Source organism: Dipodomys spectabilis, unplaced genomic scaffold (assembly GCF_019054845.1).
Source record: "Dipodomys spectabilis isolate Male_0828 unplaced genomic scaffold, ASM1905484v1 ptg000030l, whole genome shotgun sequence".
NCBI lineage: Eukaryota > Metazoa > Chordata > Mammalia > Rodentia > Heteromyidae > Dipodomys > Dipodomys spectabilis.
This window is the reverse complement of record NW_024870707.1, coordinates 1,066,666-1,093,992: the sequence shown is the minus strand read 5'-3', so window position 1 is coordinate 1,093,992 and position 27,327 is coordinate 1,066,666. Positions and strand designations below refer to the sequence as shown.

Here is a 27,327-nt window from a genome sequence, read left to right as displayed (position 1 = left end):
GGGCCTAAACTCTGGACCTGGGCACTGTCCCTCAACTCTTCAGCTCAAGGCTAGCGCTCTACCATTTGAGCCACAGCGCCATTTCTGGCTTTTTTCTTTTTGCTTATGTGGTGCTGAGGAATCGAACCCAGGGCCTCAGGCATGCAAGGCAAGCGCTCAACCACTGAGCCACCTTCCCAGCCCCAAATTGGCCATTTTAATGATAGGAGGAAGGGGCTCCTCCTAGGGGCTTCTAGGAAAGTTAAGTAGAGAGAAGAATCTACTCTCTTTCCCTCTTTCTTGCCTCTCTTCCATGTCTGGCACAAGCTCTGACTTAGGCTTGGCAACAGAGCAGCCAACACCTCACTATCTGCTATGTTCTGAGCCCTCCTTGGCCCTAGCTGTGTGACCTTGGGCAAACTACTTCTCCAAATCCCACCTTACTTACCTCACTTCTAAGGATAGCCCCTATCCATTGTGAGACTTAAATGAGATACCCTACTAAAGCCTGGATGGGGGCGTTCCTTCAAGTCCAGCTGTCCAGCAGCATTCCTGGCTGGTGCTGAGCCCAGCCCAGAACCTCTGCACCAACAAATGGCTCAGGGAGCTTGAGACTCATTGATGAGTCACTTTTAATGGGAACTAGAATTTAAGAAACCACAAAAATAATTCTTTCACTGGATTGTCCTCTGTGATTGTTGCCAGGAGTGGCCCTCTATCCAAACCGCTCAGTGACCTTCTGTATCCATCTCTTCAAGCGGAACACGTGTGTGTAGAAGCCGTATTTCCCATCCCGGTCGCAGCCTTCTCCCCATGACACAATGCCTATTTGGTACCAGCGTTGGTTATAGGGGTTCTGAGGAAGAAAGAGAACATTTCCAAAACAGTCAAGTCCAAGGTCATATTGGCCTTACCCAGCCAGGCCACTGATTCTGAAAACTTAGGTTTCCTCTTCACCCAACCATCCCCACCCCTGTGAGCCATCCCCACCACAATGGTTTACCTTCATGATGAAGGGGCCTCCACTGTCACCTTCGCATGCATCCCCTCGCTTCCCTTCATCAGGCTTGTAACCTTGAGAGAGAAGTGCAGTGCTCAGAAGCCACTCCTTTCAGGAGTCACAGTCTCCAAGTATCCACCTCACCCCTTCTCTGACTTCCAGTTCTTAGTATATACTCCAAATCCAACTGCTACTATGTCTGGCCAGGTCCCTTAGATGCCACATCCCTGCAACCCGACCATGCTATTTCCCTAAGTCTACTCTTGGTACCTGCAGTCCATTCTCAACCCCACAAGAAGGACTCAAAAAGCAATTTAAGAGCCAGGAACTGGTGGCTTACGCCTGTAATCCTAAATACTCAGAAAGCTAAAACCTGAGGATCACAGTCCACAGCCAGCCCAGGCAGAAAAGTCTATGTGATTCCCATTAGCCAGCAAAAGCCAGAATGGGAAGAGTGGGTCAAGTAGCACTGGCCAACAGTAAGCCAAGAGCACAGGAGAGTTCAAACCCAAGTACTGGCACACACAAAAAGAACTAGAGCTCAATTGGTAGAGTTGTGGCTAAAGTGGTAGAGCTCCTTCCTAGTAAACACAAGGCCCCATTCAAGCCTCCCTATTGCCAAAGATAAAAATTAGAAAGCAGCCAGGTAGGTGCTGGTGGCTCACACCTGTAGTCCTAGCTACTCAGGAAACTGAGATCTGAGGATCGTGATTCAAAGCCAGCCTGGGCAGAAAACTCTGTGAAATTCTTCAGTTAACCACCAGAAAACCAGAAGTAGCAATGTGGCTCAAGTGGTAGAGCACTGACCTTGAGCTAAGGAGCTCAGTGCCCAGCCTCAGAGTTGAAGCCCCACAGCCAACCCAAAAAAAAAAAAAAGCAAGTTAGAGTTCCAGAAAGCTGATGGTAATGACAGTTTTATCTAAAACTCCCACACAGCCTCTACAATACAAAACAACTACAAGAATATACACAACACCACACACGCAGCATAAGTAGTATGTAGGAGCAGCTAAACATCAGTATAATTTGGTGTCTTCAATAGTATTCATAACACCAAAAGGTAATATAAGCATGAGGTTGAGAAAATATATCTGATTGATAGAAGCAGACAAAGTGAATTAGGAATCTGGTGATTAACTCCGAATTCACATAAAGATAAATAAATGGTTGAAAAAACGGAAGCATATCCTAATAAAACTGAAGCTTCAAAGATGACAGGGAAATCCTCAAGGGCAAAGAATTCTGCTGGCATCTTTCCCATAGCAGCATGCAAAGTATGAAACAAGCTGGATGCCTGTGGCTCATGCTTGTAATCCTAGCTACTCAGGAGGCTGAATCTGAAGAATCCTAGTTTGAAGCCAGCGAGGGCAAGAAAACCTGAGACTCTTCAATTAATCAAGTGGTAGAGAGCTAACCTTGAACAAAAAAAGCTCAGACAGGCAGTTATCAGGCCCTGAGTTCAAACCCCAGTACTTACACACACACACAACATACCAGTCATGTTCTTCAAAAAGTTAAAATAAGCCGGGCGCTGGTGGCTCGCCTGTAATCCTAGCTACTCAGGAGGCTGAGATCTGAGGATCGCAGTTCAAAGCCAGCCCAGGCAGGAGAGACCGTGAGACTCCTATCTCCAATAAACCACCAGAAAACCGGAAGTGGCGCTGTGGCTCAAGTGGTAGAGCGCTCGCCTTGAGCTGAAGAGCTGAGGGACAGCGCCCAGGCCCAGAGTTCAAGCCCCATGACCGACAAAAAAAAAAAAAAAAAAAGTTAAACTATCAGGCTGAGAATGTGGCTTAGTGGTAAGAGTGCTGGTCTTGCATGCATGAAGCCCTGGGTTCGATTCCTCAGAAAAAACCGGAAGTAGCCCTGTGACTCAAGGGTAGAATGCTAGCCTTGAACAAAAGTTCAGGGACAGTGCGCAGGCCCTGAGTTCAAGACCCAGAAGTGGCAAAAAAAAAAAAAAAAAAGGAAAAAAAAAGTCAAAATATGTAAAGGTGGGAAGGCAAGGAATAAGTTCATAACTACAACTCAGGAAAGCCCACACCTGTGATCCTACTAGAATCTACTTACTAGTAGACAAGCTTCTTCCCACCAAGAGATGTATGGGATACTGCCAGTAAAAAGATTGAGCATGGGCTGGGAATGTGGCTTAGTGGTAGAGTGCTTGCTTAGCATGCATGAAACCCTGGGTTTGATTTCTCAATACCAAATAATCAGAAAAAAGCCAGAAGGGACACTGTGGCTCAAGTGGTAGAGTGGAAGCCTTAAGCAAAAGAAGCTCAGGGACAGTGCCCAGGACTGGCAAAATAATAATAATAATAGGATTGAGCAAGTGTCCTAATGAGTAAAAATAAATGCAACTAAAAACCAGTTAGAGAGGGGTTCAAAGACATGATTGAAAGGCTATAAGGAGGCTGGCTACCTCCGTGTTGTTGTCTTCTCTGTTTATCCACCTGCTGACACAAATTCCTTTTTTTTTTTTTTTTTGGTCAGTCGGGGGGCTTGAACCCTGGGTCTGGGCACTATCCCTCAACTCCTCAGCTCAAGGCGAGCACTCTACCATTCGAGCCACAACGCCACTTCCGGTTTTCTGAGTGGTTTATTAGCGATAATAGTCTCACAGAATTTCCTGCCTGGGCTGGCTTTGAACAGTGATCCTCAGATCTCAACCTGGTAGCTAGGATTACAGGTGTGAGCTACCAGCACCCAGCTCCAAATTCCTATCTTACCACACTTCGCTATAAAGTAGTTGTGCTTAACAACAATATAGGATCCTTAAAAATTCTCTTTCCTCCTTTCATTTAGACGATTCATCATTTTTTCAAACTAAAAAGATTGGAATACTCAAAAATAATAGGCTTGAAGCAGCAATTTGACGTCAGCCTGGGCCCTACAGCTCTCTGACCCTGCTAAGCAGGTTCCCACCTCAGGAACCTGTGTACCTTTGCACCTACTGACTCCTCTGGAGCACGTATCTCCCCCCGCCCCTCCACCATGTGTGCCTGCTCACTCCTTCACTTCTTCCAGTCTCTCTTCAAACATCATCTTCTTTTTTCTTTTTTTTTTTGGTTGGTCGTGGGGCTTGAACTCTGGGCCTGGGGCTGTCCCTCAGCTCTTCAGCTCAAGGCTAGTGCTCTACCACTTGAGCTACAGCACCACTTACAGTTTTCTGGTGGTTTATTGGAGATAAGAGTTTCATAGGGGCTGGGAAGGTGGCTCAGTGGTAGAGCGCTTGCCTTGCATGCCTGAGGCCCTGGGTTCGATTCCTCAGCACCACATAAGCAAAAAGAAAAAAGCCGGAAGTGGAGCTGTGGCTCAAGTGGTAGAGCACTAGCCTTGTGCTGAAGTGCTGAGGGACAGTGCTCAGGCCCAGAGTTCAGGCCCCACAACAGGACCAAAAAAACAAACAAAAAAGAGTTTCACAGACTTTTCTTGCCCGGGCTGGCTCTGAACCACCATGATCCTCAGATCTCAGCCTCCTGTAGAGCTAGGATTACAGGTGTGAGCGACCAGTGCCCAGCCTCAAACATCATCTTCTGAGAGGGTTTTCTCGAATCTTCTCGGGCTGCTCTGTTTGGATGATCCTGGCCCCCTGTTCTGGCTCTTTACCCAGCTTCATTTTTCTTTAGAGCACTTATCAAGAATAAGATTCTAAAACTCTTTACTGACATTCCTTCCTAGGAAGAATCTTCCTTGGGCTTGAACTCAGGGCCTGGGTGTTGTCCCTGAGCTTCCTTGCCCATGGCTGCTGCTCTACCACTTGAGCAACACCCTCAAATCTAGCTTTGTGATAGTTAATTGGAGATAAGAGTCTCACAGACTTTCTTGCCCTGGTGTCTTTGAATGGCGATCCTTGGATCTCAGCCTCCTGAGTAGCTAGGATTAATTACTAGCATGAGCCTCCAGCACCGGGTCAAGACTGTGTGTTTTGGTCCCTATTGTGTATATTCCAATGCTGCTTGGGACATAGTAGGCATTTAAATAACTGCTAAATGAGTGAAAGAATGAACTGACTTCATGCCAACTACAGCCATGCTCACTATCTCATTTAAGCGTTACATGAATTCATGATATATATTCCTCCAAGAGGTTGTGCAACTTGCCAGCATCGTCTGCCTTGTAAGCACTTGCAGCTAGGAGCTGAGGTCTGGGCCTGGAACATGTCTCAGTCCTGCCACCCCTGGTCCCTGCTGTTCCCCAGACCCAGAAAACACAGACTTGCCAGCACAGAACATGTTGTCAGTGATGCGGATCCGGGTGGAGGCCTTGCACACCGGCCGCTCCACAATGGGCACGTTCACCACCTGCAGGACACTGGGTTGCACCTCATTGACGCTGGTTGTCCAGGTCTCCCTCAGGTTGCCCCAGCCTGTTACCCGCCCTTTGTGTCCAGCCTGGAACAGCCTTTGAGGAAGGAAAAAGGGTCTAGTGAGAACCAATCCATCCAGGAGCTTCCTGGCCCTAACCACCATCTAAAACTCAGCCAGGTGCTGGTGGTTCACATCTGTAATCCTAGCTACTCAAGAGGCTGAGGTCTGAAGATCATGGTTTGAAACCAGACTAGGCAGGGAAGTCTGTGAGATTCCTATTTCCAAAAAATGTCAGAGGTGGATCTGTTGCTCAAGTGGTACAGTACTAGCCTGGAGGGAAAAAAAAGTTCAGGGACAGCACCCAGGCCCTGAGTTCGAGCCTCAGAACCAACACACAAATACAAAAGAATCTGTGCTTATTACCTGACTTACATAACTGTAACCTCTCTATATCACTTTTATAATAACAATTTTTTTATTGTGAAAATATTGTACAGAGGGGTTACAATTACATGGGCAAGATAATGAGTACATTTCTTATCAAGCATTGTAGCCTCCTCCTTTGTTTCCCCTTCCCATCCTTTCCATACTCCCAAGAACAATTATTTTTTAAATCTTAAAATCTAAAACTCCAGGGGCTGGGAAGGTGGCTCAGTGATAGAGCGCTTGCCTTGCATGCATGAGGCTCTGGGTTCGATTCCTCAGCACCACATAAGCAAAAAGAAAAAAAACCGGAAGTGGCGCTGTGGCTCAAGTGGTAGAGCGCTAGCCTTGAGCTGAAGAGCTGAGGGACAGCGCCCAGGCCCAGAGTTCAGGCTCCATGACCGGACCCAAAAAATAAATAAAATAATAAAAATAAACTCCAGGATGGGAAAGAACTTGTGGATTCACTCCATGAAGGAACCTAGAAAGGAGAAAAACCTTCTGACCAGCCCGGAACAACTCAGCCCCAACCTGGTCACTGTTTCCTTGTCCGGCAGGCACACAGGGTGAATGTGGTCAGTGAACGTGATGGGCTTCTTGAGCTTCAGCAGGGCAATGTCTCGGTCCAGGTTCTCCCTCCAGTTGTACCTGGGGTGGATGTGGATCTTCTCCAACATGGAGATCTTTTCTATGTTCCGCTCATACCTGTGGAGACCCCAGCAGAGAAACCAAGAGTCTACAATCCCTGCTGTGAGAGGCTCATGCTGTGAGGGGCAGTCAGTTCTCAAGGCGTGAGCAGTGGGTCACAGGAGGGCACAGGGCTGGCTTCTCCCTGGACAGCTCCTCCCATCCCATAGTGGCTTATTAGTCCTAATCCTCACAAGGTACTGGCGTCAGACCTGCCAGGCAGACAGGGGTGGGCACAGGCTGGCTGCACTGGCCAATCACTCTCTATATATTTTCTTTTGTTGGTTATAGGGCTCAACCTGGATGTTGTTTCTGAACTCAAGTCTAGTGCTCTACCACTTTGAGCCACAGCGCCACCTCTGATTTTCTGGTAGTTTATTGGAGATAGGAGTCTCATGGGCTTTCCTGCCTGGGCTGGCTTGGAACCGCCATCCTCAGATCTCAGCCTCCTGAGTGACTAGGATTAATGGTGTGAGCCACCAGCGCCCGGCCCCACTCACTATTTTGAAGATTCCCACTCCAGCCCTATATCCTGATGAGTGGAGCAGAGCCGAGGACACGGCACGATTTCACTCTCTGTCCCCAGTTCCAAGCCCCATCAGGACATGGTCTGGTGGGGACAGCTGGGGGTACACAGACACCCCACACGGCCCAGCTCCACCAGAGACCCTCCAGGGTGCACTCGGGCTAGGCCCATACCCACTGGCCACAGCTCCACACCTGGTACGGGAATGCTTGCCAATGCGCACCAGAACATCATTCTCGGTGAAGTTCTTGTCCCAGGGTGGGTACAGGAGGCAGTGGGCAGCTGTGAGGATCCAGCGGTCACTGATGAGGCTAGCCCCACACAGCAGCTCCTGGGGACTCTTTCGGAAAAGCATCACCTGCCTGGGGGAGGGGGACAGGAGTCACCGTGAGCTGGGCACTGCCCCTCACCAGCCCTACAAGCAGAAAGAAGTCCTGGGTTTGTAGCACAGCTGGGAAGATGAGGAGATAGTAGGATGCTTAGCCAAAGCCAAGGAGGATAGAGGTTCTAGCTGAGATACGCTGGGGCAGCCTGCAGCACAGGACACACCAGGGAGCGATGCCAATCTCAGCTTCTGAGCCGCCCACGATGCGCCCCTCGATGTAAGAATCCAGAAGCTCTGACTCCGTTTGGTCTTGCAGCGACTTCTTCTCAAACAGAGGCCGCAGGCCACAGTCTGCAGAGCGAGCCAGGCTATGAGGGGCCGATCCCCAGCCCCCAACCCCAGGCCCCTGCACTCAGCAGCAGCAGCAGCAGCAGCAGCGGCCTCACCTGCCTCTCCTGCTCCGAATGTGCTCTCATCAAAGAAGGTCTGGAATTCCTCCACTGTAGTGCGCCCTGAGATGGCCACGTCTCCATCCTCGCTGGCCTCCTCTTCCACTGCCTCATCTGCAAGGGCCAGGACACTGGCTGAGCCTGAGCTAGGCTGGGCCATTCCTCACCAAGACCTTAGTTCTTCCAAATCTCCTGCCAGCCTTGGATGACACCTGGACCTGACGTTAGCACACGCTCCTGGGTCACTAGGTCACAACCTACCAGGGCCTTGATTTGTTTATCTGTAAAATGGGACTAGGACTGTCCCCTGCTGAGTTTCTCTGAGGCTGCATTGCAGTCACCCCAATTGCATATTCGGTAAGTTCGTGGGACAAGGGACAAGCATAACTGTTCTTGTCTTCCCCTCACCCCCAAACCTGTCCTCTTTTTCAAGTCCCCTGCCCGCCCGCTCACCACAGTAGTGGAGGTCACAGTACTCAAAGTCACCAGGCTGGTTTGCCACATAGCACCAGGCACCCTCCTGGTCTCCATCTGGGTTTCGGCAGAAGTTTTCCACCAGCTGCACCTCCGGTTTGAAGTCCTGGTCCTTGCTCAGGGCCTTGGCCTCTGTACTGGCCCAAGGCAGGCAGGGGGTCCCCAGCGCGGTCACTGCCAGCTGCCCCTGGTACTCCAGGCCACGCTCAGGGACACACTGTTCCCGTGCAGTGTCTGGAGTCGCCTTGGAGCCTCCAGCCCGGGGAATCACCTTCGCAGTGACGTGTCCTTTCTGGCCTGGGGGAAGGAAGCAGAGGCTAGACTGGACAGAACCACACAGAACCATTTTAAGGCCTCTGTCTGCCTGACCTCAGGCTACAAACCTCTTTGAGCTTCCGTGTCTGCCTTTAAATAGGTTTGCTCTGTCTTGTAGGGTTGAGGTGATAAAAATATGCCACATAAATATGGAGCAATAATAAGCTAGAAATGGTGGTAATCAATAGCTCCCTGGAGTCGTTTCTGGTTTGTGTCCCGTTTGTTTGTTTGTGCTGGTACTAGGGCTTGAACTCAGGGCCTCACTCTGACTCTTAGCTTTTTCACTCCAGCCTGGTTTTGCTGGTTATTTGGAGATAAAGAATCTCAGATTTGTCTGCCCAAGCTAGCTTTGAACTGGGATCCTCAGATCTCAGCCTTCTGAGTAGCTAGGATTATAGGCATGAGCCATTAGCACCTGACTTGGTTTGGTTTTTGAAGGAATCTATTTTAGTGGGGCTCAGGAAAAGCTAGGTGACAAGGCCTATTCAGTAAGTCTTTGTGGACACATCAGGTTCATCATGCCTGTGATATATTTGTCATCAGTGTGTGTAGAGGGAACTGGCATCTAAAAGGTAGCTATTTTTATTATAGTAAGTGGCAATTTATTTACTTTAAAAACCAATTTCAGAATGGAGCAATGAGTCCAAAAGGGGTATAGAGAAAATAAAGACTAGAACCTGTGTTTCATGGGTTAAATAATGGAGATGGATTCTTTACCCCTGCCCAGATCCACATGCTTTCCACATGTGATTTTTACAGGTAGCGAGTATTTCACATCATGACTTTGACTTTGATCCTGTGACTTGCTCCAGCCAATGGAGTATAAATAAATAAGCAGGACTGACAGTCATGGTGTTTCTGCTCCATGCTCTGGGCATCTGCCATCGCCATGGGAAACGCTTGCTTACGGATTTGTATTCTTCCAGCCTCTGCCCCAGTGGAGCAGATCTGGGCCCACAGCAGCCAAGCTCTGCTGGACCTGTTACCCAAAGCCAAACCACCCAGCGCAGCCCAGCCAGTATTCACTGACCCTATAGACACAGAGATGAGCATGGCTGAGAGTAGCCAAGAGGAGACGTAAGAGATTATTGGTGCATCCCTGACATGTTGTAGAGATGTAAGATGTTAGCTTATTGGTTGTCTCCCTGACCTGTTGCCTCCCTACTCTGTTTTACAATGTTGCTATTGGCTCTAGTTGAGTAAGACACTGGAAAGAAGGACTGATGCATGTGGAGCTGGAGCTGTATGAGGCTTTGCTCTGTGTGCTCAGAAAAGGACATGTGGACTGAAGTGGTCAAGGAGGGCTTCCAGGAGGAGAGGACCTGGACTGGACAGAATGTGGGTCTGGAATGAGGCACAGTTGGAAGCACAAGGAAGTCAGGAAGGAAAGGAGGAGCTCCGGGCAGCAGGCCCAGTGAGCTCTGAAGGCGGCAATGATCTTGATGCTCAGCCCAGGTTGCCAGACCCCACCATGGCCCCTGGGCCTTGGCCACGGACCACCTCATCCCCCCAGCTCACCACAGACGGGGATGCTGCATTCCTCCCTGCGCACAGTGGGGTCTGTGGTGTAGCACCAGGGACCCGTGGTGCTGCCATCTGGGTTACGGCAGAAATTCTCCTGCAGCTCAGCCCCAGGGTGGGTGGTGGAGTTGATGCTGGAAAAGGAGATTGCTCAGCCAACGCCTGGGTTTCCAGGCTGTCCTTGCCCCCATCAGCCCATTGCTGAGCAGGCCTGCCCACCACTCACTCAGGCTTGTGTGGGTAGCGACTATTCCAGAGTTGGCACTCAATGCCCGACCGAGTGACATTCACAGTCCCTCGATAGTTCATTCCCAGATCCTTGGCACAGTGACCTGCACAGATAGAGCCTAGGTCAGCATTAATTCCTCAGGATTTGTCCCCGTGACTTCAGCAAAACTCACTCCACCATCTCTAACCTGCATGTGTGCTACTCCTCCTTGGCACCCAGTGGCAGTGACCAGATACTCAGAGTGCCCACCGCATACAAGTGCAATGACAGGTTCCGTGCCAGGTGCTGAGGACACAGCCCTGAGTCACACTCAAGCGAGGTGCCTGTCCTGCTGCAGCTCCTATTCAGGGATTCCTCCTGGCTGCTAACCCAGCCCTGGTCTTTCTGTGTTTGCTCCTAAAGCCCCAGGGCCTTTGCAAATGCTGTGTGCTCTGCTTGGAATGCTCTTAGATCTGTTCTTTGTGGTCTCCCACAAGGTCAGGTAAATGCTACTTCTGGGAAGGCTTCTCTGATTCTGCTATTTCCTTCTCTTGTGGGTTCTTGGCACCTGAAAACTTTCCTAGTCATCACTTTAGTGTTTTCTATTTTTCTTTCCTTGAGATAGTAAATTCCTTGAAAGTGAAAACTATTCAACACTGTTAAAAAAAGTTCCCAGCACTTGCCAGGCAGGGTGGAGTAATCCCATCACTCAGGGGACTGAGGCGGAGACTCTTGAACTTGGGGCCAGCCTGGGGCTACATAGTTAGACACTATCTCAAAAATAAATAAGTAAATAAATAAATATTGTAAAACTAATTTTGTAGTTGTTGTTGTTCCTGGGGCTTGAACTCTGGGCCTGGGCGCTGTTCCTCAGCTCTTCAGCTCAAGGCTAGCGCTCTACCACTTGAGCTCAGCACCACTTCCAGTTTTCTGGTGTTTATAGGAAATAAGAGTTTCACGGACTTCCCTGCCTGGGCTGGCTTTGAACCACGACCCTTAGATCTCAGCCTCCTGAGTAGCTAGGATTACAGGCGTGAGCCACCAGCGCCAGGCCAAGATTAATAATTTTTTAGTAAAGAAATTAAACCGGGGCTGGGAAGGTGGCTCAGTGGTAGAGTGCTTGCCTTGCATGCCAGAGGCCCTGGGTTCGATTCCTCAGCACCACATAAGCAAAAAGAAAAAAGCCAGAAATGGCGCTGTGGCTCAAGTGGTAGAGCGCTAGCCTTGAGCTGAAGAGCTGAGGGACAGCGCCCAGGCCCAGAGCTCAGGCCCCACGACCGGCCCAAAAAAAAAAAAAAAAGAAAGAAAGAAATTAAACTGTGGTCAATAACTAACCAATGCCTAAAATGCACAAAGCCTGTTGCTGACTAAAGATAGCTTCAGAATGCTGTGGAGGACAGAGCAGCTCCCTGAAGGCTCAGGTTCAAGGTGGCACTTGAACTAGTCCTGGAAGGAAAGTGTCAGTGGTAACTGCTCCAGGGAGGACCATGCTAGCAATAAGCCAGGAAGTAGAAACATCCGACCATGTGTGTAGATCAGTCCACTGTCAGAGTGTGTGTTATGAGTTTTGAGTTTGGTACAACAGGAGATCTAGAAAGAGAAGCTAAGGATGGATCTGAAAGTTTTGCCAAGCTAAGAAATCTGTCTTATTCTGTGGGTGATGAGGAGCCATTGAAAGTTTGGTTGAAGAAACATGCCGTGCTCAGAGCTCTGATTAGATAGAGATATGGAGAATGAGGCCTTAAACATGAATTCCTTATCCATTCATTCCTTTGTTCCTCCAATAAACTACTAGACCAGAGTCACATGGAAAGTCACATCTTCACTCCAGGGACAGAAAGGCAATGTCAGGGGCTAGAGGTGGCCAGCAGGGCCACCATTCCTAGTCCACCCCCTTCTCTTCTCTGGACTTTCCCCACATCCTGTCACCTCTCACCTTCCATACATTCCGTGAAAATCCCTCGAGTTTTCCTCACTGAATCACAAGCTGGAAAAGACCAGAAACACCTTTAGGATTGGTGTAGGGGTAGGATGGGCAGAGTAAAATGAGATGACAGGAACAGAGAGATAGACTGTGGATCGATGGGAAGGAGGGAAGGAGAAATAAGAAAGGGAGAGAGGACGAAAGGAGTAGGGAAGGAGGAAAGGAAGGAGCATAGGAGGGAGGAAAGGAAGGAGGGAGGGAGAGAACGGGAAGCCAGGCAGATTGTGTACCAGTGGGAGAGAATATTCTCTATCTGGAATGCCCAGGCCTCCCTTCCTGGGGTAAACCATGCCTGGTACTCACCTGTGTACTTGGCCCAAAAGATATCCTGAAAAACAAGGTCTGGGCGTGAGACTGAAGCATACACCCTCCCCTACCCCATTCACACATGCAAGGGCTTTGGAGAGGCATATGCCCAGCCTCTTGCATTTTGCACAAGGAGAAGATGAATAAGGACAGCACAGGACTAAACAGGGCTCTCCCAGCTATAGGGTGGACTGGAGAAGAGAAAGCATTGGGGCTGCACAGAGCCCAGGGACACTGAGGTCTTGAGCCCGAGGCGTCTGGCCTCACCTCCCCACACACCCCACCTCCTAATCATGGCATGGAAGGGATGAAAAGGCTCTTTCTGAGGCAGGCGCTGGTGGCTCACTCCTGTAATCCTAGCTACTCAGGAGGCTGAGATCTGAGAATCGTGATTTAAAGCCAGCCCGGGCAGGAAAGGCTGTGAAACTCTTATCTCCAATAAGCCACTGAGAAAACTGGAAGTGGCGCTGTGGCTCAAGTGGTAGAGTGCTCGCCTTGAGCTGAAGAGATGAGGGACAGCACCAGGCCCAGAGTTCAAGCCCCATGACCAGGAAAAAAAAAAGGGGGGGGGGGCTTTTCTAAGGCCAGGTATCCCAGAGAGTCCCACTGTGGCTTGATGCTGAAAGCTGCAGTCTCCTGATTGCATGAGCCCCCCCAGGTGCTGAAGTCATGACACTTTCCAGGCACTGGGAGCCCTGAGAGAGGCTGGGGTGCCCAGTGAAATGGAGCTCGGGCCTGAAGTCATCACCACAGCAAGTAGCTGAGATGCTTCTCGCCTCCCCTGTGGGCCTCCTGCCCTGGGCCCCCTCAGGGCCACCATCCCCCCAGCAGGCAGGTGGCTCACTGTGGCACTGGTGGACTCCAGCGCCTCAAAGGCCTCTTCGTAGCTGCACTGCTCCTCCACGCACTCCCGCTCCAGGTTGCCCTTGCGCATCTCCTCCAGGAAGCCGGTGTTGGCTCTGCGGACCCGCTGGAGCAACGCTAGTGCTTGCTGAGGGGCCAGGAACACTGTGGTAGGAGGGGCAAGGGACTGTCACTCTAGGGATCTGGGTGACATTGGCCATCCTGGGCCGGGAAGCAAGCCGGGCCTGGCCCTCCTGGCTTCTACAAGATGATGTCTGGGACGAGGAAGTATCCAGAAGGCAGCTAAACATAGATCACTTGCTCCCTCTTTGTCATTGGTTGCCCCTGCCCACTCAGCAGACTGAAAGAAGCAGCCACCTTCCTCGCAGCCCTGAGCACCTGACTCCTTCCTGAAGCTGGACTCTGGCCTGAGGCCTACCTAGGGACCAGCCTGGTAACCTCAGCCCATGGCCTAGCCTGCAGCCCTCCATTCCTGCCTCCGCTTCCAAGCAATCTCTTACCATGCTGGCTGTGTGCAAGGGTAAACAGGGCAGCCAGGGCCAGGTAGCCAGGTAGCCGCAGGCCTCCGACGTGCGCCATAACGTGGTCGGCTCCTGCAATCTGAGGGACTGTCCTGATCCCTCTGAGTTAATGATGAACCAGCATGAAGAAATCGGTGGCAAGGGAGAGGTCAGCGGGTCAGGGCCGTGGGGACAAGGGGATAGATCATCCCCTGGCCCACCCCCCGACATCCAGGAGACAGACTTACCTGCCTGGACCAGGAATGGATGGTTTCTGGTGTGTGGGGCAGGCCCAGAGAAAAAGCCATCACCTACCCCTTATTCCCGGATGCCTATGTGAACATGGGCTACCATAGCCACACACCCTTCCCTTCTCCTGGCTCCTTCCAATCTCAGACCATCAAAGAATTGTCTGTGGGCCTGTTTTCTTATCTGTACAGTGGGAATAATACTTGGCCATGACATTACAGAAGCCCAGAAATATAGCGTTTAATAATTAGTAGATTTACCAGGCACTGGTGGCTCATGCTTGAAATCCTAGCTCCTTAGGAGGCTGAGATCTGAGGATTGAGGTTCAAAGTCAATCCAGGCAGAAAAGGCATGGACTCTTATCTTCAATTAACCAGCAAAAAGCCAAAAGTGGAGATGTGGCTCAAAGTGGTAGAGTGCCAGACTTGAGCAAAAAAGCTTTTGGACAACACCCAGGCCCAGAAATCAAGCCCCAGTACTGACACCAAAAAAAAAAAAAGTAAATCTATGTATTAGAATTACCATAATTACAACATAGTTATTGCAATTATTGTAATCACAATGAACAGATATGAGGAACAACGGAAGTGTGGCCAGATGCATGGTTTCACCTCATCCTGTGATTCTGAGGGGTGGGTGGGGGATAAGAATTAGCCTCAAAGTGGCCCAAACTCTCAGCCTCTGGGGGCAGGTCCTCTTTCTCGCCCTTCCTGACCAAGGTGCTGTGGAGGTGTGTTTGTATGTGGTAGCCGCTTGGGAGGGAGAGCTAAGGCTTTTCTTGGACCTTCTGTTGATCATCTCCCGTTCCCTGTACCAGAACAAGGGCCAGTCTACTTCTCTAGGTCTCCGTGGTACAACTGCTTCTCACCCACGTGTCTGCCCTGGGATAGCCGAGGGACACTTCTGGTCCAACAGAGCTATGGAGCCCAGCCTACTCCTGTCCCTCCCCTATTTCCTGTTTGCAAGGTAAATATTAGACGTGGGTCTAAGTAGGACAGAGGGACAAAGAGCAGGAACACAGGAAAGCACAGGTTCATGCCTTGTCTTGCCCATCCTCAGACCTAGGCTGTCTGGGGTCATGTGTAGTCTGGGAACAGAGATAGGATTGTCAGCAGGGGACCAGGATGCACACAAATCAGCTTCATTTTACACATACACACATATACACATTAGAAATTTCAATAAATAGTGAGATTTAAACTTACAGTAATCTTCACTAATCATAATAAGGTAGGTAGCTGACATTGTGTGTGTGTGTGTGTGTGTGTGTGTGTGTGTGTGTGTGTGTGTGTGTGTGTTAGCAGAGTTATGCAATCGGCTCTGTTGCATCCACTCTCAGCTCCTATGGGTACTCCTAATACCATCAGGCAGCACTCCACTTTGCCTGGTTTTGTTTTTCGCCTTGTCTTGTTTTGCCAGTACCAAGACATGAACAAGAGGCCTTGTGCTGTCACCTGTCTTTTTTCCTCGTGTCTGGCTCTCTACCCACTTGAGCCACATATTCTGGCTTTTTGCTGGTTCATTAAAGGTAAGAATCTCACAGTACCAGAGTGGTGCTGTGGCTTAAGTAGTAGAACACTAGCCTCGAGCACAACAGCTGAAGGACAGCACCCAGGCACTGAGTTCAAGCACCAGGACTGGCACAAAACAAAAAGAAGAAAGAGGAGGAGGAAGAGGAAAGTGGAAGAGGAGGAGGAGAAGAAGTAAGAGAAGGAGGAGGAGGAAGAGAAGAAGGAGCGGGGGGGAGAGGAGGAGGAGAAGAGAAGGAAGAGGAAGCAGCAGCAGCAGCAGCAGCAGCTACTGCTCACAGATTTGTATACCTGAGCTGGCTTTGGATCTCAGTCCTCAGATCTCAACCTCTAGAGTAGCTAGGATAACAGGTATTTGCTTGCTTTTGAGTGTCATGGAAATGGAAGCTTACAGCACAGATTGGTTTGTGTAGCCAAGCATGTCTCAGACAGACAGGTGCATGCCCAGCTCTTTTTTTTTTTTTTTTTTGTCAGTCTTGGGGCCTGAACTCTGGGCCTGGGCGCTGTCCCTGAGCTTTTCAGCTCAAGGCTAGTGCTCTACCATTTGAGCCACAGTGCCACTTCCAGCTTCTTTTTTTGGTGCTTAATTGGAGATGAGTCCACTTGGGCTGGCTTCAAACTGTGAACCTCAGATCCCAGGCTCCTAAGTAGCTAGGATTACAGGCCTGAGCCAATGATGCTTGGCTTCTTTTTTATTGTTTGCATATGAAAATCTTGACAATGAAAAAAGTAAACTTCTTCCCTTCACAAATGAAAGCTAGGTTGAGGAGGTTTCTATTGGACAACCTCCATGTTTTCTTGGGTGAGCCAAGAAGATATGGTCCATCTTTCAGAAAGGATGGAGAATGTTACTTCTGCGAAGGTGGCTCTGGAAGGATCTAAGAGTTCTGTGGGACACCTCTATGGTATATTCCTCCCAACTCAGGCTTTTCTATGAGTCCTTTGCTTCTAGGAATTGTGCTCCTTGAAACCATGCAACCAAATACATCATTTAAGTCTCTTGTCACAAATGAACACTGCACGCTTAACAGCGAGTCCCATTTCCAGCTGAGAACAGCTCATGATGAGGGTTGTCTTTGTCCTTAACAAGCTAGCATCAGAAAAAAACAAAGAATGAGTAGGGCTAAGGCTATGCCATAAAGTAAAGTTGTCTAATCACTGGAGGTAGTACAATTATGTTCCAAGATGTAGAACTCAAGAATGCTAGAAGATCAGATATGATTAAATTGAACCAGTTCCAAGCCTAGTGCTCTACACGTTTTACAAAGTGGTTTTGTCTTTTTACATTTTTTAAAATAAAGCTTACATCTTCAAAATTGAGGATACATCTTTACTTTTCTTTGAGCTGAAATTATGTCTCTTTAGGTGGCTAATTACCTTTTGTTTTTGCTTTTTTTTTTCAAGCTGATCAGCAGTTTTCTGTTTTGATTTAAAAGATACAAGATAGCAGCTTGTGTCCTAGACGGTGCTTTCAGGGAGAACATGGACTCCTTTCTGCTTGGCTCTCCTCCAACTTCAAGTTTTCTTCCATTAAATCAGATAACATCACGCCAGCTTGTATTCTTGTCCAGGAGGCCGCAAAACAAGGAACCAAAATTGTTCTCTAATGGCTCCATTCCTGAACAAGATTCTGGGAAATTGTACGACACCTGTGCTGTGTTTGAGCCTCATCACACTTGGCTTGAAAAGCACAGGAAGATCCATCTGTTTGACATTGAATCTGGAAGAATTGTATTTCAAGAATCTATAACAGAGCTGGGCATCTGTGGCTCACACATGTAATTCTACCCACTCAAGAAGCTGAGATTGAAGATCGTGGTTTGAAGCTAGCCTGGGCAGGAAAGTCCTTAAGACTCTTATTTCCAATTAACCAGTAAAAAGCTGGAAGTGGAGATGTGGCTCAAGTGGTAGAGTGCAAGCCTTTTGAGTGAAAAAACTGAAGAACAGTGCCTAGGCTCTGAGTCCAAGCCCCAAAACTGGTACAGAAGAAAAAGAAAATGATACCTGAGTGCATTCTATTAGTTAATGAGTGGTCATCATGTGACATTTAATCTCTGGAAAGTAGCAATATACACAAAACATGAACAAAAAGAAAAAGACAAATGACTTGTGTGTAACAAATGCCAGTACTGGGGCTTGAACTCAGGGCCTCGAGCTCTTGGTTGGCACTCTACTACTTAAGCCATATCTTCAGTTCAGGTTTTTTGTGGTTTTTTTTGCTGGTTAACTGAAGATAACTCTCAAGTATTCCATCTGCCTGGGCTGGCTTTGAACTTGGTTCTCAGATCACAGCCTCCCGAGAGGCATGAGCCACAGGTATATAAGTATATAATTTGGTGAAATTTGACATTCATATACACAACTATGTTCCCAGACACCATTCTGGTTTTAGTTGTGTATTTTGGCACACTTCCAAATGACGTTTGCTCTAACTCCAGTATCACTGGCAGTATCAAGAGAGGAAAAAGTTCTCTGTGTGGGGAACAGGGGAAGAAGGTGAGCATCTGGGATGGCTGTGGGTATAGACGCCCCTGCTCCTATGCAGCACACTTGCTGCATGCAGTTCACCATCCAACAACGAGAACCCCTCCCCCCCAAGATGCCTAACCGCTGGGCAGATACTACTGAGCAGTTCCCCAAGCTGAAATGCCAAGTGGGCAGAGATCATGGGTAGGCTCTAAGAAACAGAGTGGCTGAGCTTGACAGCAGTTTGTCTGGATAGTATAGCTTTTCTCTCCATAGACCACTACTGCCTCAGTCCTTTCTCCCCTCGGGTGATCTCACAGGCTCTGCAAACAAGCTACTCAGATTAGGTGGGCAGCTGGGTTAATGACAGTGGCAGGCATGATGGTGATGTCACAGGCAAGCACTGGGAACCCACACTGACTCATATTTGGATAATGGTGCCTTTTATTATCCTGTGGTCTTGGCTGGTTACTGGTTCTGTTTGAACCTGTTTTCTCACCTGTGAGTCAAGGATCACAATGTTTTGCAGATTTGTACAAGGATGAAGTGAGAACACGTGCGCTTCCAGTCTTGCTTCTTACTCAAAGCAATCCTGTGTATGTGGCTTCACCCGTGCTCTCGGCTTTCTGGACTCCAAGTTTCAGCCCCGTCAATGGCAGCTGCCTGGCTGACTTTCCCTGTTCACATGCTTCTCCCCTAGCTCCAGGGATACACATTGGCTTTTCTTTTGAGTTGGAGGTAGATATCCAAATAAGCCCTCTTTCTCTTCTCCCTGACCTGCCTTGGCTTCCTTAATTCTCTCTGGGTCCTTTCCACTCTCACCTTTTTTGGGGGTCACTGCTGAGGTTTGATCTCAAGGCAGATGCTCTATCACTTGAGCTACGCCACCAGCCTCAGGTTTTCCTATCTTTGTGCAGGGATGACGAAAGTGTGCCACCCACTGGGATTGAGGTGAGGGTCTTGCCCTTGGCCTAGGCTGTCTGCAACAATGATCTTGAATCTCCACCTCAAGTTTCTGAGATTACAGGCATATGCCACTGCATTGGCTTCCATAGCTTTTTTGTTGTTGTTGTTGGTTGTGGGGATTGAATGCTGTCCCTGAGCTCTTCACTTCAAGGCACTCTACAACTTGAGTCACAGTGCCATTTCTGGGTTTTGGTGGTTAATTGGAGGTAAGAGTCTCATGGACTTTCCTGTCCCAGGCTAGCTTTGAACTGGGATCCTCAGATCTCAGCCTCCTGAGTAGCCAGGATTACAGATGTGAGCTACTGGTGCCCAGCTTCCACCCCCCCCACCCCCCACCCCTCCACCGGTCTGTTATGGGTCTTGAAATTAGGACCTGGGCACTGTTCTTGCTCAAGGCTAGTATGTATTCTACCACTTTGAGCCACAGCTTCACTTCCAGTAGTCTTTAATTGGAGATAAGAGTCTCAGGCACTTTCCTGCCCAGGCTGACTTCAAACCATGATCCTCAGATCTCAGCCTTCTGAATAGCTCAGATTACAGGCATGAGTCACTAGCACCCAGTTATCCCACAGATTTGATGAGCATCTATTTGCTAGTGGCTGTGCCTCTCCTTTTGACCTAGTCTTTTCTCTTTCTAACTGCTTGTTTATGAGATTTCTCACAGGCACTTCAAACTCAGAACCCATCCATTATCCAAATAAATGCCTCCATATCACCTGGAGACCTAACTCAGTCAAGTGAGCAGGGGTCAAAGCTTTTCCTTAGCCACTCAGTTGTAGGCAGCAGAGAAAATACCCATCCAAAGCCTGATCGCAGCCTGTAAGGCCTCCCTGTCCCTCTGTTCCTTGTCCGTATCTGATCATACTGCTTGTCCTTCTTCCACTACCTGGGACCAGCTTCTCCCCAAGATGAGACTCTGCTCACTCTCCTCCATGGTTCAGTCCCTGCTGTCACTTTACTAGAGGCCTTCACAGCCCAGCCTTGGTGGAATTCCCTCCCCGTCCGTATGCCCAGCTGCATTCACAGTGCCCACACCCCACCTTTCGGCACACCACTCACTCACCAGGTCACGGGTGAACCCAGGGGCTGAGAAACAGAGGTTAGAAGCTTAACTCCAGCCCTAGCTAGACTTTCAGCCCACACACTAGTGAGGCTGTGACCTCTGTGACAACACACTGTTCCTGTTTGCTGATCTGTGAAATAAGGATAACAGAAGCAGGTCCTCACAGGGACTGGCCACCTACTGCCCTCCTCCACGGCACCCCCACCCCGGGGGAAGTCCTTCCTAAGTCTCCCAGACCAAGTGAAACCGCACAGTGCCCAGTCCAGCAGACACAAAGCACACATTAATGCCTTACCCCTTCCCTCTGCTGTGCGGCCTGTAGGGCAGATACACAGAAGGGCACAGCAGATCTTGCCCTTGCCACTCCCAGGTTCCGTGTCCTGATTGCTGACTGGCTTCACAGCCCATTTGGTGGCATGAGAAACTGCCAAAATCATCAGAAGCCTGAACCACAGACATGTGACATATGGGCTAAGCTGTATTTCAACCCGCAGGAGCCATTCAGTTTCATTCCAAATATAAGGGCTTGTTGCTCAGGGGCCTAGCCTGGCACTAAGCACCCAGGTAAAGAGGTAGAGCAGCCCACCCCTCCCACAGCAGGGCTGCGTCAGGTGTACCATGCCAAGGGGAGGTAGGACAAAGATCTCTACTAGGTGGTTACTAAATGCCCTGGGCATGACAATGGTGCATAAGCAGGGAGGGGCTGTCCTTGTCTGCTTCCAGGACTCTGCTGTATCTGCCAGGAGACCCAAAGAGAAAGAGGACCCAGACATGTAGAGCTAGAATAGTTTTTATGGGTCAGGTACCTTCCTCCCCCCTCCACTTCTTCAGCCCAGCCACCAAAGGCTGCCCACATCCTTATGGATCAGCACCATGCTGGGGACCGGGCTTGGCTCCTCCGGCACCACAATGCACTTCTCCTGGCTCTGTGCAATGGTCACCTCGACCATATCCTTGCCTGGGGGCACTTCCTGTTGGCTGCCCGTGTCCAGCAGCACTGGCTCAGTCTGCAGGACCACCACAGTAGGTTCAGAGGCAGCAGGAGGAGCAGAGGGGACAGCGGGAGGGCCCCGGGGCTGGTGGCTAAGCTGGTGCCGCTTGAGGCCTTGGGGGAGGGCATAGCCCATGCCACAGGTGGGACAGCGGTAGGGTTTGTCGGCTAAGTGGCATTTCAGGTGACGCCGCAGTTTGGTGGCCAGTGTGTATGCCCGGCCACACTGAGGGCACGAGAAGGGCCTCTCCCCAGAGTGTAGGCGCTCATGAGCACGGAGGGTATGCGGGTCTCGGAGGGCCTTCCCACACACAGGGCACAAGTGGGCCTCCCCCGTGTGGGAGATGAGATGGCGCCGCAACTCGGGCAGCTGGGGGAAGGCGTCAGCACAGTGCGGGCAGCGGTAAGGGCGCTCTCCAGTGTGGAGCCGCAAGTGCCCGCGCAGGTTGCCCCGCTGGCGGAAGGCCCGGCCACAGTGTGGGCACAGGAAGGGCTTCTCTCCTGTGTGGAGACGCATGTGGTTCTGCAGGGAGCCTTGGTTGGCCAGGGAGCGCCCGCACACCGGGCACACGCACAGGGCAGGGGCAGTGGGCGCCTGGTGACTCTTGCGATGGAGCCGCAGGGAGGGCCGGCGGGCAAAGGCCTTGCCACACTGTTCGCACGCAAAGGGCCGGGCACCTGAATGGACCACCTGATGCTCTCTGAGGTCTCGCCGGGTGCCATAGGCCTTGTCACACTGAGGGCAGGGGAAGGGTCGCACCCCTTGGTGGCCCAGCATGTGGGCTTTGAAGCTCTCCTCGGAGCTGTAGCTCCTGCCGCATTCTGTGCACAGAAAGGGCTTATGGCCCGTGTGTATGAACGCGTGCTTCTTAAGGTGACACAGCTGCAGGAATGCCTTGCCACAATCCCCACATGGGTACCGGCGCCCTTGCTTGGGGGAGCTTCTTGCTGGACCAGGAAGGCTTCGTAAGTGTACAGGAAGGCCATCGAGCTGGGCCCCAGGCTCTGAGGTCTTTGCTCCAGGTAGGCACTGGTCCTGGGGAACATGTAACTTTTTGGTTGAGAAGGCATGTCGCTGAGTGTCCCTGGCAGAAGGTGACGTCTCTGCTGGGAGGGGGTCCTCCTCATCCACACAGCCACCCTGAAGCAATGGGCCAAGAGGTTGGCTCTTTTGGGTAAGTTGGTCCTGGGATGGAGACACAGGTCCTGGACTTGCCATGTTCTCTGCTTGGATACTGTGAGGTGACTGGTAACCCAAGTCTGTAAGGAAAGAAGTAAGGTGCCGCTGTTAGCCAAATCTTGCTTGGCTGGGTGGTATCACTAGGGAATTGCACGTAGCACATGTTTTCTCCTGCCTAGCCTTGAACCTCGAGTGGGGGAGCAATGGCACCAACCTCTTCCCCAGAGCACATCTGGAAGATGGTCCCATCCACCTGGCCCACCCCTAGTTCTCCTCTGGAGATACGCACGGTCAAGACCCCTACTTCTCACCTGAGCTCACCTGTAAAATGAAGAGAACCCCCTGCCTGGTTCAAGAGAGAAGTGTGTCAGAAACTGGAAGAGAGAAAAGTAGAAGACAAGCCTGGTGCAGGTAGCTCATGCCTGTAATATTAGATGGAGGTTCAAAACTAGAGGTAGAGAAGTTCTGTGACACTATCTCTAAAATAGCAAAAAGTTGGGCTGGAGACATGGATCAAGTAGAAGAACACTAGCAGAGCAAGAAAGCTAAACAAGTACAAGATCCTAAATTCAAACCATTACCAGAAAAGAAAAGGACTAGTTTTTCTATTAGCATCGATAGTTATTCAAAGGAGGATTTCATTGTAACATTTCCAGGCATGTATATGATGGATTTTTTATCAATCTCTCCTCCCTATCTGTTCTTCTCCCTTCCTTCCTTCCCCCTTCCTAAAACAATTTCAATAGGTTTCATTTCATTTTCATACATCATATTATCCTCTTTTACCCTTGTGAGCCCAATAGTCTGTTTCTCCCCAACCCCAACACCCTATTGATCAACAGCCAGCTTTTGTTTTGTTTTTTCGGTCTGGTCGTGGGGCCTGAACTCTGGGCCTGGGCACTGTCCCTCAGCTCTTCAGCTTACTTCCGGCTTTTTTTTTCTGCTTATGTGGTGCTGAGGAATCGAACCCAGGGCTTCAAGCATGCAAGGCAAGCTCTCTACCACTGAGCTACCTTCCCAGCCCCTCAACAGCCAGCTTTCACTGAGGTTTTTTTTGTTTTGTCTTTCAGTCATGGGGCTTGAACTCAGTCTGGGCACTGTCCCTGAATACTTTTGCTTAAGGCTAGCATTCTACCGTTTTAAGCCACAGCAGCACTACTTCCAGTTTTCTGGTGGTTTATTCAAGATAAGAGTCTCATGGACTAAGCCGGGCACTGGTGGCTCACGCCTGTAATCCTAGCTACTCAGGAGGCTGAGATCTGAGGATCGCGGTTCAAAGCCAGCCCGGGCAGGAGAGACTGTGAGACTCCTATCTCCAATAAACCACCAGAAAACCGGAAGTGGAGCTGTAGCTCAAGTGGTAGAGCGCTCACCTTGAGCTGAAGAGCTGAGGGACAGCGCCCAGGCCCAGAGTTCAAGCCCCACGACCGACAAAAAAAAAAAAAAAGAGTCTCATGGACTTTCCTGCCCGCCTGGCTTTGAACTGAGATCTTCAGATTTTAGCCTCTTGAGTAGCTAGGATTAAAGGTATGAGCCATCAGTGCCCAGCTTCACTTAGATTTTTTTTTAATGCTATCTTCATATAGAGGTAAAGTGTATCTCAAAATCATTTACACTCTGTCTTTCCTTAAAAGGAGGAGAGGCAAGAATGTGTGTGTACTTGGAAGATAAGGTAATAGAAGGGAAGGTGAATATAATCCAAGTACATTATGCACATCTTACACATTATGAAACTATCATACTGTGAAAGTGGTGCTGTGGCTCAAGTGGTAGAGAGCTCGCCTTGAGCTGAAGAGCTGAGGGACAGCGCCCAGGCCCAGAGTTCAGGCCCCACAACTGACCAAAAAAAAAGAAACTATCATACTGAAAGCCATTAATTTGGACAATAAGTACATACCAATAATAAAAGTCACCATAAATAAATAATTGTACCAGTACATTAAGATAAAGAAAGAAAAAGAAATTAATAAATAGGAAACATTGTACGCAGTTTGCTTCTACATCAATATGACCTTATTCTTTTAGGAAACACTTAGAATATACAAGTTACAAATAATCTTTGTTGTTCATTCCAAGGAAAAAACTCATTACCCTCCAAGAGAAAGCATCAAATGACAGCTTGCCGCCAGGACTCTGTATTGCTTGCCTAAAAATTCCAACCTTACTGTGTCTTCCAATCATATACCATGGTGCTCACTCAATTCTTCTCATCTTCCAATTCCACACTGCAAGTCCACTGTAATCCCCTTCCCCACGTTCTCCCCTTTCTCTTTTTTTCTGGTGCTGGAATGCAGAACTCTTGCACAAGTACTCTATCATTGACCCACACCCAGCCTAAATCAGATTCTGAAAGACTAAGATTCCACCGTTCTCTCTTACCAGGCTGAGCCACAAATATTTTTTTGCCATATCACAAGGTGTTTTGGTGATATGGGGGGTGGGGAGGGCAGTAATATCTTGGGTGCATACCTGTGCAAGGCTCTGCTGTATCCCCTCTGGGGGAGGACACTTCTTTTTGTATAGCAGATTCTTCTTCCACCACCACTGCGCCATCCTCTGGCTTTGGCTGTGCTGGGCTCGGGCCCTCTGACAGATGCTGGGGCCAGAGCAGCAGCTCAAAGCCTGGCAGCACGACCTGGTACACCTGCAGGTGGAGCCTCTCGTTGATCCGAACCAGGGCCACATTTCCCTCACTCTCCAGCCTGGCCTGCCGCACCAAACTGCAAAGCAGAGCAAAAGTGAGTTCAGCCTCTTAAGGCCTAGCTCCATGGAAGTCTGAGGCCCAAGGGCTGGCATGCCTTTGTAACTCTCACTTGAAAAGACCTCTGACAGAGGAATGACAAGTTCTACCTAGGCCTCAAGAGAAAGCCTCAAAGAAGTATATTCAGTATGCATGCTCCTCTAACTTACCCGGTCCAGCCTGAACTCTGTTCCCAGGTGCACACAGCTCCCCACGGGCCCCGTGATATGTCCTGAAATAAGACATAAAAGAGAATTGAGGGAACCAGGCAGGAAAACCATGAACTAGATGAAACTTCTTCTGGGACAAATCTAAGATGAAGCTCCTGGGAGGTTAGAAGCCTCTGGTGATAGTTCTGACTCTTCAGTCAGTGAAATCCAAAGAATTGTCCACTCACCTCCCTCCCAATGTTATGAGAAATTGCCAAATTCAACACATTATCGCCTTCTAGTAGTACCAAACAGAAAAAGTACTAAGAACAACTTTTTTTTCTTTTGGTGGAAATGGGGTTTGTACTGAAACGTTTCATGTTTGCTAGAAAGGTGCTTCACTACTTGAGCCACATTCCATGTCCTTTTCTGCTTTGCTTTTTTTTGTCGGTCATGGGGCTTGAACTCTGGGCTTGAGTGCTGTCCTTGTGCTCTTCAGCTCAAGGCTAGTACTCTACCACTTGAGCTACAATACCACTTCCAATTTTCTGGTGGTTTATTGGAGATAAGAGTTTCATGGACTTTCCTGCCCAGTCTGGCTTTGAACCGTGATCCTCAGATCTCAGCCTCCTGAATAGCTAGGATTACAGGCATTAGCCACCAGTGCCCAGCTTCTGCTTTATTTTTTTAGATAGGATCTTGTATTTTTGCTCAGGGCCAGCCTCAAATGAAAATCCTCCTCTGGTGTAGCTGAGACTACAGACCTGAGCCTCCATGCCATTTATTTGTTGAGATAAAGCCTCAGCTAACTTTCTGCCTGGGATGGCTTTGAACCTCAATCTTTTGACTCTCTGTTTCTCATAGCTGGGATTACAGAGTCTCACCATTGTGCCCAGCCTGAGGAATATTAGTTTTATAACAGCACTTACTATGCAATTGAACGTTTTATTTGCATCATTCCATCTAGTCCTTCAAATTATCCTGGGTCAGCCAGGTAATTTGGCTGGGATTTGATCCTGTATCTTCTGAATTCGACTAGTTTTAGCTCTTGACCTTTGCCACTACCAACACTGTAGGAATCCAGCTTTTAACCACTTTTAGCACCTGGATCCCTCTACTACTGCAGCTCAAGGACAGACAGTCCAGCAGAAATGAGACAAAACCATCTCGTAGCGCTTGAAATGCTCTGCTTCTAACCAACCGCAGAGTAGTCCAGAAATGTCTAAATCTCCCCCAACTTTTCGATCACAAAGACTTCCTGGTCCCTCAATACCTCCTCCTGCGATGGCTTCGCTCCTTGGTCTTTCTCAGACACTGACTCCTCTTCCAGCGGCCCCGAGTGCAGCCCGGGCTGCAGGGGCTCCCCAACACACCAGACACCCAAGAGCTGTTCCCTGGCACGTGAGGGGCCGACGGCCAAGCCCCAGGGGAGGCTCTTCAGAGCACGGACGGCTGGGCTCGGTCCAGGCGGGAATGGTTTGGGGTCCCGCGCACAACCTTCTCTGGAAGAACTCCATTTTGAGTCCGGGTCCAAACGCGTTTCGGGGGCTGCAGGAAGACGGGCGGGAAGGGAGGCGAGGGTGGGGAAAGGTGCGGAGGGAAATCAAAGGTTTAACTGGTCCTCGGGGGTCTGAGATACTCAAGGGCGCTAAGGGGTTCCGGAATGCTTTGAGGGGAGCCCAGATCTCGTTAAGAAGCCTCAGAGACTCGAAGGACAATGAAGGCTCTAGAGGAAACGGGGCTGGGGGAGAAAGTGGACTGGACAATGCTGAGGGCAGCAGCCAGAGCAAATCACTCACGGAGCGACCCGGTCCCCAAGAGCATCTGCTCCGCCTCCTCCATCCCGGGTTGGAAAGCCTCCCTTCTCCGGAAGTGAGCGTCCTCTTCTCAGCTCCTCCCGGAAACAGTTTTTGACTTCCAAATTTCCTCTCAGGAACGACTCAGAAAAGTCACCTGTCCTAGCTGAACCAGACCTAGAGTACGGCAGTACTCGTAGGGCGAAACTCGGTCCGAAAATAATACGCAACTACGATTCCGGAAGCCCACCAGGAACTCTGTGTCCGGGAAAGCGGAACTAAGAAGTACAACTCACCTTCATGGAGCGACGAGTCGGACAGTTATGC

The 27,327-nt window shown here is 49.7% G+C and overlaps 2 protein-coding genes across 2 annotated transcripts; both read right to left on the bottom strand.

Annotated features, from left to right (window-relative positions):
• Positions 1 to 608: 608 nt before the first annotated feature.
• Positions 609 to 14,151, bottom strand: F2 (coagulation factor II, thrombin). The gene is made up of 14 exons (XM_042676016.1): positions 13,872 to 14,151; positions 13,352 to 13,515; positions 12,505 to 12,529; positions 12,154 to 12,204; positions 10,236 to 10,341; positions 10,007 to 10,143; positions 8,153 to 8,470; positions 7,697 to 7,813; positions 7,475 to 7,601; positions 7,120 to 7,287; positions 6,244 to 6,417; positions 5,202 to 5,383; positions 983 to 1,053; positions 609 to 835 (listed from the first exon to the last, which is right to left on the bottom strand). The coding sequence occupies exons 1-14, from the start codon at positions 13,948 to 13,950 to the stop codon at positions 695 to 697; spliced, it is 1,860 nt and encodes a 619-aa protein (XP_042531950.1). The 5' UTR covers positions 13,951 to 14,151; the 3' UTR covers positions 609 to 694.
• A 6,785-nt stretch (positions 14,152 to 20,936) lies between these two features.
• Positions 20,937 to 27,283, bottom strand: Znf408 (zinc finger protein 408). The gene is made up of 5 exons (XM_042676480.1): positions 27,004 to 27,283; positions 26,478 to 26,752; positions 25,226 to 25,287; positions 24,785 to 25,035; positions 20,937 to 22,395 (listed from the first exon to the last, which is right to left on the bottom strand). The coding sequence occupies exons 1-5, from the start codon at positions 27,044 to 27,046 to the stop codon at positions 20,972 to 20,974; spliced, it is 2,055 nt and encodes a 684-aa protein (XP_042532414.1). The 5' UTR covers positions 27,047 to 27,283; the 3' UTR covers positions 20,937 to 20,971.
• Positions 27,284 to 27,327: the final 44 nt, after the last annotated feature.